The following is a 16311-nucleotide window of genomic DNA, read 5'->3' as shown; positions in this document are numbered from 1 at the left end:
CTTAAAAACAATTCACATCCAGTAGGATGTCAGGCAGTTGTGAGTAGATGAGGTCACTACTGGGACAAACAGAGAGACCTTTGTCTCAGGTTTAGAAGGCCTAAAAGGCTGCAACGTTCAAGAGAGTTAAGCTCAACATCAGGCGAGGCACAGCCCTGTAGTGTCTTTGCCCTGTTGTTGTCCATGGGTGGGCAGGACATTGCCAATAGCACTAAGGTCCATGTGTGTCTGAGCCTAAAACACAGCGCTATGAGTTTTTTTCAGTTCACGTCTCACTTCACCAGTCAACCTAAATCCCATCCAAACTTTCCAGTTTCTACCTAGCCTGGTTATCCAGCCTGAGTGCTGCACACAGCAGTGTTTCACTGATTCAGACTGGTTAAATCGGGCTAGTTTAAACCCTCTCTCCATTTAGATGGTTGACCCAGCCTTCCGCTTGGCTAGGTGCTCTGAAACAACAGGCAATCTCAACAGACAGGATAAGTACAACTTCCTGGTTTACGAGTCTTAACAGGGATCCCATTTATGCCACAGCTGCGTTGCTCTGCGCTAACCGGTGTCCCTGAATACCCACTCCATTTACGATATGGCCAGCTGTCACAGTTGTCAAGGTGCGTTGCCAACGAGAGTGTTGTTGTCGTTGTGAGCGGGCATGGAGACTGACGGATGGCATTTGTTTTGGGTACGATTGGCGCAGAGTGCGTGCTGCTCAGAGAGGGGCGAAATAAAGAGCGAGGGAGGAAAGGAAGGAGGAGAGGTTTATAAATATCCACTGTTGCATAAGCACTTCTCTCTGGTCTCCGCCTGCCTCCCCTGCTCCTCCAAACAGAGATGGAGAGAGGGAGGAATAGAAAAACAGAGAGGGGGAGAAAAGGATAGAGAACGAGAGACAAGAGTCTGAGACAGAGAGAAAGATGACGGGAGGGAGGGAGACAGACTTCAAAGAGAGTGAGGGGATAGCGAGAGGCTTAAAGAATGAACGAGAGAGACGGATAGAGAACGAGGTAAAGGATGACTGTAAACACAGAAGGAAAGGCAGGTGGCAGGGAAATGAGAGCGAGAGGGAGGAAAGGGAGGGAGAGAATGTGTGAAGAAACACAGTCAGGAGAAAATAAACACCTGGCAGCTTCTGTAGCTTGGCGTGTGTCAGCTAATAATCAACCCAACACTCTGGCAGTTTCTGAGGTGAGAGAGAGAGAGAGACACACACACACTCACACATTAGATTCCCTTCACTAAAATAGAGTAAGGGGAGGGAATATAGGGTTTCTCTTTCTAGGGCTATCTGCTATTTCACTCTTTCTGGTAGAATAGTAAAGAGAAATGTATAGAACTGAGACTTTATTATTAAGAAGAAAAAGCTATTTGTTGGCTGCAAAACCTTCCTTAAAGTCTAAGCCCAGTCTCGATGGTACAACTGCAAACCATAGAGTATGTGGCTTAAGATAAGGTATTTTTCAGGTAAAAAGTCTAGTCTCCATTAGATGATGCAGAATCAGTGGGGATGAACCCCCAAACTGAGGACATGGCTGTGTCCCAAATGGCAACTCTATTCCCTACATAGCTAGTCCACTACCTGTGTGTATTCCTAGCCCACTGAGACGTAGATTCCAATCATGCAGCTCAGTGGTCACATGACTCCGGAGGAAGGCCGGGCCAGCCTACCTGGAAACCATAACCAGAATTAATATGGAATTACACTTTACGCTCCAGTAGAGGCCCTATGGGGTGTCACACACACACACCCGTTGAAATAATAGATTGATTCATTAACAAAGGAAGCTCCCCTGTGGAATCTCACGCAATGCTACAGTAAATATATGTATTCCATAAAAGATTTGAATTGGTTGCCAATGCAGAGGAGAGCATAGCGTGACAATATGGTAGTGTCCTGAATAGCACCCTGTTCCCTATTTAATAGCACCCTGTTCCCTATTTAATAGCACCCTGTTCCCTATTTAGTGCACTAATTTTGACCAGGGCCCTCAAAGTAGGGCCCCTATGTTAGGAATAGTGTTCCATTTGGTATGCACGGTATGATGAATACAGTACACCATTATCACTGAGAGAGTATGTATGCATTGTGACACACTGTAGCTTGCAGTGCAGTCACCCCACTGGGCACAGACCTCAGTTCAACGTCTAGTTTTGATGTACATTTGATTGAGTTGTCAACTAAAGTGAATTAAACGGGAAATCAACAAAACATGTCTTCCTGTCATTGGATTTAGGTTCAAAGTTTGATGAAAAAAACTTTTTGCAAATACAATCAGTTTTGTTGATTCAACGTCATCTCACATCAAATTTTCTTCTGGTTGAAATGATGTGGAAACAACATTGATTCAACCAGTTTTTGCCCATAATGTCATGTAAATGGTAGTGTCTGGAGAGCTCTGGTTTTCACTGTAGAGGATTCTAAATCAACCTCTTTACTCTATGGACAAAGGCTGCTATCTGTTCTAACATGGACAAGCCCTTATGTTTCATCTTCTCACAATGTCCCCAAGCAGATAGACTGGCTGTCCTAGCATAGACACACACACACACACACACACACACACACACACACACACACACACACACACACACTTAGTCATCAGATACACACTCAGTCACACACACAATCACACACAATCACACACACACTCAGGTGTCTCTGCCAGTTAGATTGACGAGGGTTGTTTGGTGCGTGGAGCTGCTAGGCCAGCTGTATTTCGCTCTCCTGCCGTGCCTCCTCTCAGATCTCAGGGTGTTCTCTGGGACCTCCATCAGCCCTTTGTCATCTTTACTGCAGAGGTGCCCAGGCAGGGATATTTCTGCTGTCTAACCCACGGTGCACAGCGTAAATACACTACTGTACTAGTTATGTAGCACTTTGTGACAACTGCTGATGTAAAACGGGCCTTTTAAAATACATTTTATTAATTGATTTGATTACTGTCGTTCTGTGTCTTTCTGTCTGATGGTTGGCCAGGTTCTTTGTGGTGGCTAGGGAGTAGGGACTTCATCTTATCTGTATATTCTAGGGAGTATGGACTTCATCTTATCTGTATATTCTAGGGAGTAGGGACTTCATCTTATCTGTATATTCTAGGGAGTAGGGACTTCATCTTATCTGTATATTCTAGAGAGTAGGGACTTCATCTTATCTGCATATTCTAGAGAGTAGGGACTTCATCTTATCTGTATATTCTAGAGAGTAGGGACTTCATCTTATCTGTATATTCTAGGGAGTAGGGACTTCATCTTATCTGTATATTCTAGAGAGTAGGGACTTCATCTTATCTGTATATTCTAGGGAGTAGGGACTTCATCTTATCTGTATATTCTAGGGAGTAGGGACTTCATCTTATCTGTATTTTCTAGGGAGTAGGGACTTCATCTTATCTCATGGGTTTTACAAATACTAACCCCCTCTCTCCCTCCTGTCCCCCTGTCCCGTCTCCTGTCCCCCTGCCCCCCACCCTCTCCAGTCAGCGGTACTGCATGTGTAACCCGGACGTGGTGCAGCAGTTCCACAACCCCGACACCATCTTCATCCTGGCCTTCGCTATCATCCTCCTAAACACAGACATGTACTCACCCAACATCAAGCCTGACCGCAAGATGATGCTGGAGGACTTCATACGCAACCTCCGAGGTGAGGCATTATTTTAGTAGAGTGTGTTGGAGCGGTAGATGAGAAGGAGGGGGAGGATGGGAGTAGGGGAGGGGAATAGGGTAAGTAATAGTTATTTACTACTTACTTTATACTAGTTAGTTATTACTAGTTAGTTACTAGTCAGTTAGTTACCAGCTAGTTTTTTACTAGTTATTTAGTTACTAGTTCATTTGTTCATTTGTTACTCGTTAGTTAGTTACTACTAACACCCTATAACACCCTAAGTGCATATAGCGTCTACATAGTGTAGCCTTTCACAGAGGCCACTAAACCTTGACTCTACAGTGACAGGATATTCAACCTATCATGTCGCCGCAAAGATCTGTCTACGTTTCAAATATCCGTGTAACAAGAGAAGACGGCTAAAGTCCCAATCCATTTTCCCTAACAGTTAGCTTACTCTAATTCAAACCCCTGTGTCCCAAATGGCACCCTGTTCTCTACATAATGCACTACCTTTGACCAGGGCCCATGGCACCCTATTCCCTAACCAGGGCCCATGGCACCCTATTCCCTAACCAGGTCCCAAGGCACCCTATTCCCTAACCAGGGCCAAAGGCACCCTATTCCCTAACCAGGGCCCATGGCACCCTATTCCCTAACCAGGGCCCATGGCACCCAATTCCCTAACCAGGGCCAAAGGCACCCTATTCCCTAACCAGGGCCCATGGCACCCTATTCCCTAACCAGGGCCCATGGCACCCTATTCCCTAACCAGGGCCCATGGCACCCTATTCCCTAACCAGGGCCAAAGGCACCCTATTCCCTAACCAGGGCCCATGGCACCCTATTCCCTAACCAGGGCCCATGGCACCCTATTCCCTAACCAGGGCCCATGGCACCCTATTCCCTAACCAGGGCCCATGGCACCCTATTCCCTAACCAGGGCCCATGGCACCCTATTCCCTAACCAGGGCCCATGGCACCCTATTCCCATAGGGTCCTGGTCAAAAGTAGTGCACTATATAAGGAATAGGGTGCCATTTGTGATGCAGGCCTTGTGTCGTTGGTAATATAGAGCTGCATCATAGTTTTCCTCTGCCAGGGAAGGATCCATCAGGACTGTGGGATCAATATGGTACAACTTTAATGGATTCATCTGGACGGCGCCTCACAATTAAATGAAGTTGGAAAATCAATTGCCACGATGCTTGGCTTTCTTCCTCTGTTTGTGTCCCCTCTCTCTCTCTCTCTCTCTCTCTCTCTCTCTCTCTCTCTCTCTCTCTCTCCCCTCGAATTCTCTTGCTCTCTCTCTTCCTCTCTTTCATTCTCTCGCTCTCTCACTCTCTGACTGTCTCTTTCTCGTTCCCTTTCTCTCTCTTTCTATCTTTCTACCCTCTCTCTCTTACTGTATCTTTCCCAATCTCCCCCTGTCTTCCTCCCTCCTCCTTCCCCCTCTCTCACTCTATATTTTAAGCTAATTGAGTAGTTGGAAGAACACAGTTAAGAGATTGAATCGGATGTTAATTAATGAATAACAGAGGAGCGCTCACTTACTCAATTACACTGGACCAGAAATGTCAAAAACATTCTGCAATGTCTAACCTGATATGTAGACACTGAATATAATTAGTATAATGACTTGTATTGTATCCTAGAAACCATTCCATATATATATATAAATGTCTTACTTTTGATGTATCAAAATATGACAGTGTTCACATAATTAGTATAACATTAGTATAACTCTTGATGTATTTAGTAGTACCGCTGTTGCACATATAATTAGTTTAATGACTTACATTGTATTCTAGAAACGTCTCCATATACAGTATACATGTCTTACTGTTAATCTATCTAATTGTACTATAGTGAAGTCTCTTTAGAGTACGGACCAAAGGCCCTAGCACATGGTCCATGCTGGTCCTGGATCAAAGAGCCTAGCTAGGGGTGGTCCATGCTGGTTCTGGATCAAAGAGCCTAGCACAGGGGTGGTCCATGCTGGTCCTGGATCAAAGAGCCTAGCACAGGGGTGGTCCATGCTGGTTCTGGATCAAAGAGCCTAGCACAGGGGTGGTCCATGCTGGTTCTGGATCAAAGAGCCTAGCACAGGGGTGGTCCATACTGGTTCTGGATCAAAGAGCCTAGCACAGGGGTGGTCCATGCTGGTCCTGGATCAAAGAGCCAAGCACAGGGGTGGTCCATGCTGGTTCTGGATCAAAGAGCCTAGCACAGGGGTGGTCCATGCTGGTTCTGGATCAAAGAGCCTAGCACAGGGGTGGTCCATGCTGGTTCTGGATCAAAGAGCCTAGCACAGGGGTGGTCCATGCTGGTTCTGGATCAAAGAGCCTAGCACAGGGGTGGTCCATGCTGGTCCTGGATCAAAGAGCATAGCACAGGGGTGGTCCATGCTGGTCCTGGATCAAAGAGCCTAGCACAGGGGTGGTCCATGCTGGTTCTGGATCAAAGAGCCTAGCACAGGGGTGGTCCATGCTGGTCCTGGATCAGAGAGCCTAGCTAGGGGTGGTCCATGCTGGTTCTGGATCAAAGAGCCTAGCTAGGGGTGGTCCATGCTGGTCCTGGATCAGAGAGCCTAGCACAGGGGTGGTCCATGCTGGTTCTGGATCAAAGAGCCTAGCTAGGGGTGGTCCATGCTGGTCCTGGATCAAAGAGCCTAGCACAGGGGTGGTCCATGCTGGTTCTGGATCAAAGAGCATAGCACAGGGGTGGTCCATGCTGGTTCTGGATCAAAGAGCATAGCACAGGGGTGGTCCATGCTGGTTCTGGATCAAAGAGCCTAGCACAGGGGTGGTCCATGCTGGTTCTGGATCAAAGAGCATAGCACAGGGGTGGTCCATGCTGGTTCTGGATCAAAGAGCATAGCACAGGGGTGGTCCATGCTGGTTCTGGATCAAAGAGCATAGCACAGGGGTGGTCCATGCTGGTTCTGGATCAAAGAGCATAGCACAGGGGTGGTCCATGCTGGTTCTGGATCAAAGAGCCTAGCACAGGGGTGGTCCATGCTGGTTCTGGATCAAAGAGCCTAGCACAGGGGTGGTCCATGCTGGTCCTGGATCAAAGAGCATAGCACAGGGGTGGTCCATGCTGGTTCTGAATCAAAGAGCCTAGCACAGGGGTGGTCCATGCTGGTTCTGGATCAAAGAGCCTAGCACAGGGGTGGTCCATGCTGGTCCTGGATCAAAGAGCATAGCACAGGGGTGGTCCATGCTGGTTCTGAATCAAAGAGCCTAGCACAGGGGTGGTCCATGCTGGTTCTGGATCAAAGAGCCTAGCACAGGGGTGGTCCATGCTGGTCCTGGATCAAAGAGCCTAGCACAGGGGTGGTCCATGCTGGTCCTGGATCAAAGAGCCAAGCACAGGGGTGGTCCATGCTGGTTCTGGATCAAAGATCATAGCACAGGCGTGGTCCATGCTGGTTCTGGATCAAAGGGCCTAGCTAGAGGTGGGCCATGCTGGTCCTGGATCAGAGAGACTAGCTAGAGGTGGCCATGCTGGTCCTGGATCAGAGAGCCTAGCTTGGGGTGGACCATGCTGGTTCTGGATCAGAGAGCCTAGCTAGGGGTGGTCCATGCTGGTCCTGGATCAGAGAGCCTAGCTAGGGGTGGGCCATGCTGGTCCTGGATCAGAAAGCCTAGCTAGGGGTGGGCCATGCTGGTCCTGGATCAGAGAGCCTAGCCAGGGGTGGTCCATGCTGGTCCTGGATCAGAGAGCCTAGCTAGGGGTGGTCCATGCTGGTCCTGGATCAGAGAGCCTAGCTAGGGGTGGTCCATGCTGGTCCTGGATCAGAGAGCCTAGCTAGGGGTGGTCCAAGCTGGTCCTGGATCAGAGAGCCTAGCTAGGGGTGGTCCATGCTGGTCCTGGATCAGAGAGCCTAGCTAGGGGTGGTCCATGCTGGTCCTGGATCAGAGAGCCTAGCTAGGGGTGATCCATGCTGGTCCCGGATGGCTGTAGTATGTGGTTGTTGCAGAGTCAGATGTACTACCTGAATTTGTTCAGGGAGAGATGGAGAGAATACATCAAATATGATAAATCAGGTGAAAGCACAGTAAGCAGAACTCTCTCTCTCTCTCTCTCTCTCTCTCTCACACACCCCCCCCCCCCCCCCCACACACACACACACACACACGCCCTGCTCCTCTTCCTCCCACTGTGCTGACTCCATAATGTGGAGTGATGCCTCAGCATATCCAAGAGTGCATCTGTGTCATTGCCCTGACGAGTGTCTCCATTTGCCGAAATGATTCCCGACCTAGCAGCCTCATTGGCTCCTCAGTGAACCACCCTGGCTATAATGGGGTATATCTAGAGGGAAGCCTCACGGCCAAATGATACAGCATGTTCCCCCCAGTCCCCAGTTGATATGTTCCCCCCAGTCCCCAGTTGATATGTTCCCCCCAGTCCCCAGTTGATATGTTCCCCCCCAGTCCCCAGTTCATATGTTCCCCCCAGTCCCCAGTTGATATGCCCCCCCCAGTCCCCAGTTCATATGTTCCCCCCCAGTCCCCAGTTGATATGTTACCCCCCAGTCCCCAGTTGATATGTTCCCCCCAGTCCCCAGTTCATATGTTCCCCCCAGTCCCCAGTTGATATGTTCCCCCCAGTCCCCAGTTGATATGTCCCCCCCCCAGTCCCCAGTTGATATGTTTCCCCCAGTCCCCAGTTGATATGTCCCCCCCCCCAGTCCCCAGTTGATATGTTCCCCCCAGTCCCCAGTTGATATGCCCCCCCCCCCAGTCCCCAGTTGATATGTTCCCCCCAGTCCCCAGTTGATATGTTCCCCCCAGTCCCCAGTTGATATGTCCCCCCCCCCCAGTCCCCAGTTGATATGTTCCCCCCAGTCCCCAGTTGATATGTTCCCCCCAGTCTCCAGTTGATATGTCCCCCCCCCCAGTCCCCAGTTGATATGTTTTCCCCCAGTCCCCAGTTGATATGTTCCCCCCCAGTCTCCAGTTGATATGTCCCCCCCCAGTCCCCAGTTCATATGTTCCCCCCCAGTCCCCAGTTCATACGTTCCCCCCCAGTCCCCAGTTGATATGTTCCCCCCAGTCCCCAGTTGATATGTTCCCCCCAGTCCCCAGTTGATATGTTCCCCCCAGTCTCCAGTTGATATGTCCCCCCCCAGTTCATATGTTCCCCCCCAGTCCCCAGTTGATCTGTTCCCCCCAGTCCCCAGTTGATATGTTCCCCCCAGTCCCCAGTTCATATGTCCCCCCCCAGTCCCCAGTTGATATGTCCCCCCCCAGTCCCCAGTTGATATGTTCCCCCCAGTCTCCAGTTGATATGTTCCCCCCAGTCCCCAGTTGATATGTTCCCCCCAGTCCACAGTTGATATGTCCCCCCCCCAGTCCCCAGTTGATATGTCCCCCCCCCAGTCCCCAGTTGATATGTTCCCCCCAGTCTCCAGTTGATATGCCCCCCCCCCCCCAGTTGATATGTTCCCCCCAGTCCCCAGTTGATATGTTCCCCCCAGTCTCCAGTTGATATGTCCCCCCCCAGTCCCCAGTTGATATGTTCCCCCCAGTCCCCAGTTGATATGTTCCCCCCCAGTCCCCAGTTGATATGTTCCCCCCAGTCTCCAGTTGATATGTTCCCCCCAGTTCCCAGTTGATATGTTCCCCCCCAGTCTCCAGTTGATATGTCCCCCCCAGTCTCCAGTTGATATGTTCCCCCCCCCCGTCCCCAGTTGATATGTTCCCCCCCAGTCCTCGGTTGATATGTCCCCCCCCCCAGTCCCCAGTTGATATGTTCCCCCCAGTCCCCAGTTGATATGTTCCCCCCAGTCCCCAGTTGATATGTTCCCCCCCAGTCCCCAGTTGATATGTTCCCCCCCAGTCTCCAGTTGATATGTTCCCCCCCAGTCCCCAGTTGATATGTTCCCCCCAGTCCCCAGTTGATATGTTCCCCCCAGTCCCCAGTTGATATGTTCCCCCCAGTCTCCAGTTGATATGTCCCCCCCCAGTCCCCAGTTGATATGTTCCCCCCAGTCCCCAGTTGATATGTCCCCCCCCAGTCCCCAGTTGATATGTTCCCCCCCAGTTCATATGTTCCCCCCCAGTCCCCAGTGCATATGTTCCCCCCAGTCCCCAGTTGATATGCCCCCCCCAGTCCCCAGTTCATATGTTCCCCCCCAGTCCCCAGTTCATATGTTCCCCCCCAGTCCCCAGTTCATATGTTCCCCCCCAGTCCCCAGTTCATATGTTCCCCCCAGTCCCCAGTTGATATGTTCCCCCCAGTCCCCAGTTGATATGGTCCCCCCCAGTCCCCAGTTGATATGTTCCCCCCCAGTCCCCAGTTGATATGTTCCCCCCAGTTCCCAGTTGATATGTTCCCCCCCAGTCCCCAGTTGATATGTTCCCCCCAGTTCCCAGTTGATATGTTCCCCCCCAGTCCACAGTTGATATGTCCCCCCCAGTCCCCAGTTCATATGTTCCCCACCAGTCCCCAGTTCATATGTTCCCCCCCAGTCCCCAGTTCATATGTTCCCCCCAGTCCCCAGTTCATATGTTCCCCCCCAGTCCCCAGTTCATATGTTCCCCCCAGGTGCAGGATATTTAATAACATCTGTAACGAGTGCTCTGAGTCGGAAAGCAAGTTCAGGGAGTGAGTGTTTTAATAAATAAACTAAACAAAAACCACGAACCACAAACAACGCACCGGGGAGTGACAGATGTAGGGAAGATAATCAAGGAGGTGATGGAGTCCAGGTGAGTGTCATGAGGCGCAGGTGCGCGAGACGATGGTGACAGGTGTGCAGGATAATCAGCAGCCTGATGACCTAGAGGCTGGAGAGGGAGTATACGTGACAACATCAAGATAAGTTTTTTTTTGTAATGAATTAATTGAACATTTGCTTCTGTCATTATTTTAATAGAATGTATGTGTGTGGGGGGTTGGGTGGTGTGTGTCCGTGCCTGTGTGTGTGATGTTGTGTGGTGTGTGTGTGTGTGTGTGTGTGTGTGTGTGTGTGTGTGTTGAGAGTTGATGTGTGTGTTTGATGGTGTGCTTTGAATGAGTGTGTTTGTTTGTGCTCTTTGATCATTACTGAGATATGAGTGTGTGTGTTTGGTTGTGCTCTGTGATAGGGACTGAGTGTGTGTGCTTGGTTGTGCTCTATGATAGGGACTGAGTGTGTGTGCTTGGTTGTGCTCTATGATAGGGACTGAGTGTGTGTGTGTGTTTGGTGCGCTGTGCCCATCGTGGTGTGTGTGTGTGGGAGGGAGGGAGGGGGCTCCCTGTGGCTCTGACACATTCCCTGGCCTTGGAACAGGAGGAATGGGTCAGTGTACACACAGCATGGCTCTTCCAACACAGAACACAGATCATTCACCATTCAACTCTCTTATCTCGAAGCTCCACTGAGGTGAATACACACATACAAACAATAAACACGCACAGACTCAAAATCACGCATATACACACACCATAGAAAGACTACTGAATGCGTCATGGCCTGAGCTGTTTCTACATGCATGTATATGTATGTGCTGTGGTGCTGTAGCTTACAGTAGTTTAGTTGTTTACAGTAGCTTACAGTAGTTTACAGTAGCTTACAATAGTTTACTGTAGTTTACAGTAGCTTAAAATAGTTTACAGTAGTTTACAGGCTTCTGTCATTGTGCCTCTTTGTGGATATCTGTGTATTTGGGATTGCATGCGTGTGTTTGGGCCTCTCAAACATTCACTGTTTCTAGAACATGGCGTGTGTGTGTGTGTGTGTTTGTGTGTGTCTAGGTGTGGATGATGGAGCTGACATCCCCAGAGACATGGTGGTGGGCATCTATGAGGGGACTAACCCATGGTGTGTGTGTTTGTGTCTAGGTGTGGATGATGGAGCTGACATCCCCAGAGACATGGTGGTGGGCATCTATGAGGGGACTAACCCATGGTGTGTGTGTGTGTGTCTAGGTGTGGATGATGGAGCTGACATCCCCAGAGACATGGTGGTGGGCATCTATGAGGGGACTAACCCATGGTGTGTGTGTGTGTGTGTGTGTCTAGGTGTGGATGATGGAGCTGACATCCCCAGAGACATGGTGGTGGGCATCTATGAGGGGACTAACCCATGGTGTGTGTGTGTGTGTGTGTGTCTAGGTGTGGATGATGGAGCTGACATCCCCAGAGACATGGTGGTGGGCATCTATGAGGGGACTAACCCATGGTGTGTGTGTGTGTGTGTGTCTAGGTGTGGATGACGGAGCTGACATCCCCAGAGACATGGTGGTTGGCATCTATAAGGGGACTAACCCATGGTGTGTGTGTGTCTAGGTGTGGATGACGGAGCTGACATCCCCAGAGACATGGTGGTGGGCATCTATAAGGGGACTAACCCATGGTGTGTGTGTGTCTAGGTGTGGGTGACGGAGCTGACATACCAGAGACATGGTGGTGGGCATCTATGAGGGGACTAACCCATGGTGTGTGTGTGTGTGTCTAGGTGTGGATGACGGAGCTGACATCCCCAGAGACATGGTGGTGGGCATCTATGAGGGGACCAACCCATGGTGTGTGTGTGTGTCTAGGTGTGGATGACGGAGCTGACATCCCCAGAGACATGGTGGTGGGCATCTATGAGGGGATTAACCCATGGTGTGTGTGTGTGTGTGTCTAGGTGTGGATGACGGAGCTGACATCCCCAGAGACATGGTGGTGGGCATCTATGAGGGGACTAACCCATGGTGTGTGTGTGTGTGTGTCTAGGTGTGGATGACGGAGCTGACATCCCCAGAGACATGGTGGTGGGCATCTATGAGAGGATCCAACAGAGAGAACTGCGCTCCAATGAAGACCACGTCACCTACGTCACCAAGGTGGAGCAGTCCATTGTGGGCATGAAGACAGTAAGGACACCAGGGCTTGACATTAACGCTTGTTCGGGACTAGTGACATTATTTTTTTGGGGGGGGGACAATCAGAATATACATTTTTGTTGTCTGAATGGACAAGTCAAATAAATCACACAAAAATGTAAATGTCAAACAATTACTCCGATCAGAGTGTCCTCCGGATGCGTTGCAGTGTGCACTGTTCTCCCAATCTCTGCAGAGTGCATCGGAGTGGAATTGTATTGCATTGACAGGCACGAGCGGTCTTTCAATCACCTGCACCGATCTCCATGTAGCCGCGTGTGCACACACAGATGCAAGGGCACGCACACCGTAAGACCAATCTATCAATGTTTACTTGGTGACAGAAGCCACTCAGTCATCCTATAGCTTGTAATTTATCATTGACAGACACTTACAATACATCTGAAAACAATAAGAAGTGTTTGAGCGGTTTTGGTCACTCAAGAGCAAGGTTGATTTAGTTTGAGAATATACTCAGTGCAACAAGTTAGCCCAAGAGTGTCAAACTCATTCCACAGAGTGCCTAGTGTCTGAGGGCTTTCAATGAAGACCTAGACAACCAGGGGAGGGGAGTTCTTTACTAAGTAGTGACCTTAATTCATCAGTCAAGTACAAGAGAGGAGTTAAAACCCGCAGACGTTGGACCCTCCGTGGAATGTTAGCCCATCAAGGTATATCTATCTAGTCCAACAGTCATGTCGTTTTCCAGTTGGCTCAGATGGTTACACCCAAATCAGCGACTCACGTGCGCCACCTTGCGCCATCTAGCGCGAATAGATTATTTTCCCCCCACACCAAACGCGATCACAACACAGAGGTTGAAATATCAAATAAACTCTGAACCAATGATATTAACAGGTCGAAAAGCATTAAACAGTTATGGCAATTTAGCTAGCTAGCATGTAGTTGCTAGCTAATTTGTCCTATTTTGCTAGCATGCTGTTTCTAGCTAATTTTACTCCAACAATTAATCCACACATAAAACGGTCAACCGAATCGTTTCTAGTCATCTCTCCTCCTTCCAGGCCTTTTCTTCTTTGGACTTTATTTGGCGATGGGCATCTAACGTTCATAGTTACCATGACAACCGACCAAACTCAGTTCATCTTTCAATCACCCACGTGGGTATAACCAATGAGGAGATGGCACGTGGGTATCTGCTTCTATAAACCAATGAGGAGATGCGAGAGGCAGGACTTGCACCGCGTTCAGCGTCACAAATAGAACTGACTTCTATTTTAGCGCTTGGCAACGCATTCACTCGTTGGCTCATGCGAGCAGTGTGGGTGCAATAATTGAATGTATGTTTACATTTATTTTGCAACGCGAGTGGTGTGGTCAGCATGTTAGAGTGTGGTGCTTATGAAACCAAGGTTGTGGGTTCAATTCTCACATGGACCACTGAACGTTTTTGTTACACTGAAGATACAGTACATATTACTCTGTTACACCAAACATTGTTCAACTAAACCGTTACACTGACCTCTGTTACAAGGGAGACCTCAATGGGACTTCCTGGATAAATAAATACGATTTTATCAAACTAAACATGTGTGTTGACCACACCAATCTTACCTAAAAAGCTTAAAGACTCCTGTTGCGAGTAGCTGGCTAATATCGATAGATTGAGTAATGACCTGAGTTAATGATTGCAGTACTGATAATGAGCCTTTGCTAATGGTGGAGATGCTAATGGATAAAATGGCTAATGGGCTCTGCTGACAGTGCTGAGAAAAGGTAGTAACAGCGTTCGCTAACAGCACTAATGGAAAAGACTGAAGGACTTTGAAACGGTGTCTTCTTTTACAGTATCTTAGCTGAAAATTATTAAATGATCAAACTACCGCAATGTTCAGTCCATACTGCAGCAACAGGACTCCACAGTAATATACAGTTCAAACACTACCTCAACGGGACTCCACAGTACTATACAGTTCAAACACTACCTCAACAGGACTCCACAGTACTATACAGTTCATATACTACCTCAACAGTACTATACAGTTCATACTACCTCAACAGTACTCCACAGTACTATACAGTTCATACTATCTCAACAGTACTATACAGTTCATACTACCTCAACAGTACTCCACAGTACTATACAGTTCATATACTACCTCAACAGTACTATACAGTTCATACTACCTCAACAGTACTCCACAGTACTATACAGTTCATACTACCTCAACAGTACTCCACAGTACTGTGCAGTTCATACTACCTCAACAGTACTATACAGTTCATACTACCTCACCAGTAATCCACAGTACTATACAGTTCATACTACCTAATCAGTACCTCACAGTAGTATACAGTTCATACTACCTCAACAGTACTCCACAGTACTATACAGTTCATACTACCTCAACAGTACTATACAGTTCATACTACCTCAACAGGACTCCACAGTACTGTGCAGTTCATACTACCTCAACAGTACTCCACAGTACTATACAGTTCATACTACCTCAACAGGAGTCCACAGTACTGTGCAGTTCATACTACCTCAACAGTACTCCACAGTACTATACAGTTCATACTACCTCAACAGTACTATACAGTTCATACTACCTCAACAGGACTCCACAGTACTGTGCAGTTCATATTACCTCAACAGTACTCCACAGTACTATACAGTTCATATTACCTCAACAGTACTCCACAGTACTGTGCAGTTCATACTACCTCAACAGTACTCCACAGTACTGTGCAGTTCATACTACCTCAACAGTACTCCACAGTACTGTGCAGTTCATACTACTTCAACAGTATTGCAGCGCGGTGATAATGACACAAGCAATCCACAAGCTTCCACCCACTGTGCAGTTTCATATACTTTTTCTACTACAAGTAGGCTGAAGGGAGAATGAGCATAGCATCATTAGCGTAGCATCCCAGCTAATAACTGCCTTCTATGAGCAGTGTGACTGCCTTGCATGTTTCCCCCATCAGCGTAATGAGAAGATAGCTATGCTTACTGTTTGAGGAGCAAGAGAATAAAATGCCTAGGAAGAGAAAAAATAGGGATTTAGGGAAGATGGAGAGAGAGGTGAGAGGGGGAGGGAGAAGGTATTTGGTTAATTTCCAGAAGGTTCTCTTTTGCTGTGTTATTTGCCTAAATTAGAAAGGCCCAAATCATGGAGAGACTCTCTCTGTATTGATACTGGCCGCTGTATGGACGTGACAGAACCCCATGTAGTTCACCTGTCTCTGTATTGATACTGGCCGCTGTATGGACGTGACAGAACCCCATGTAGTTCACCTGTCTCTGTATTGATACTGGCCGCTGTATGGACGTGACAGAACCCCATGTAGTTCACCTGTCTCTGTATTGATTCTGGCCGCTGTATAGACGTGACAGAACCCCATGTAGTTCACCTGTCTCTGTATTGATACTGGCCGCTGTATGGACGTGACAGAACCCCATGTAGTTCACCTGTCTCTGTATTGATTCTGGCCGCTGTATAGACGTGACAGAACCCCATGTAGTTCACCTGTCTCTGTATTGATTCTGGCCGCTGTATAGACGTGACAGAACCCCATGTAGTTCACCTGTCTCTGTATTGATACTGGCCGCTGTATAGACGTGACAGAACCCCATGTAGTTCACCTGTCTCTGTATTGATACTGGCTGCTGTATAGACGTGACCGAACCCCATGTAGTTCACCTGTCTCTGTATTGATACTGGCCGCTGTATGGACGTGACAGAACCCCATGTAGTTCACCTGTCTCTGTATTGATACTGGCCGCTGTATGGACGTGACAGAACCCCATGTAGTTCAGCTGTCTCTGTATTGATACTGGCCGCTGTATAGACGTGACAGAACCCCATGTAGTTC

The 16311-nt window shown here is 48.5% G+C and overlaps 1 protein-coding gene across 1 annotated transcript in view; it reads left to right on the top strand.

Annotated features, from left to right (window-relative positions):
* The window catches only part of LOC110501001 (IQ motif and SEC7 domain-containing protein 3), a 195664-nt gene that overhangs the window by 129640 nt on the left and 49713 nt on the right, over positions 1-16311 (top strand). The window contains exons 7-8 of the mRNA XM_090200920.1: positions 3474-3640; positions 12320-12459. Of these exons, the coding sequence (XP_090057046.1) occupies positions 3474-3640; positions 12320-12459 (307 nt within the window). The remainder of the gene's footprint in view (positions 1-3473; positions 3641-12319; positions 12460-16311) is intronic.

Source organism: Oncorhynchus mykiss, chromosome 15, assembly GCF_057628025.1.
Source record: "Oncorhynchus mykiss isolate SJ-2025 chromosome 15, ASM5762802v1, whole genome shotgun sequence".
In the NCBI taxonomy this organism is placed as follows: domain Eukaryota; kingdom Metazoa; phylum Chordata; class Actinopteri; order Salmoniformes; family Salmonidae; genus Oncorhynchus; species Oncorhynchus mykiss.
Note: the sequence above shows the minus strand (reverse complement) of the source record. Positions and strands in the feature narration are given on the sequence as shown.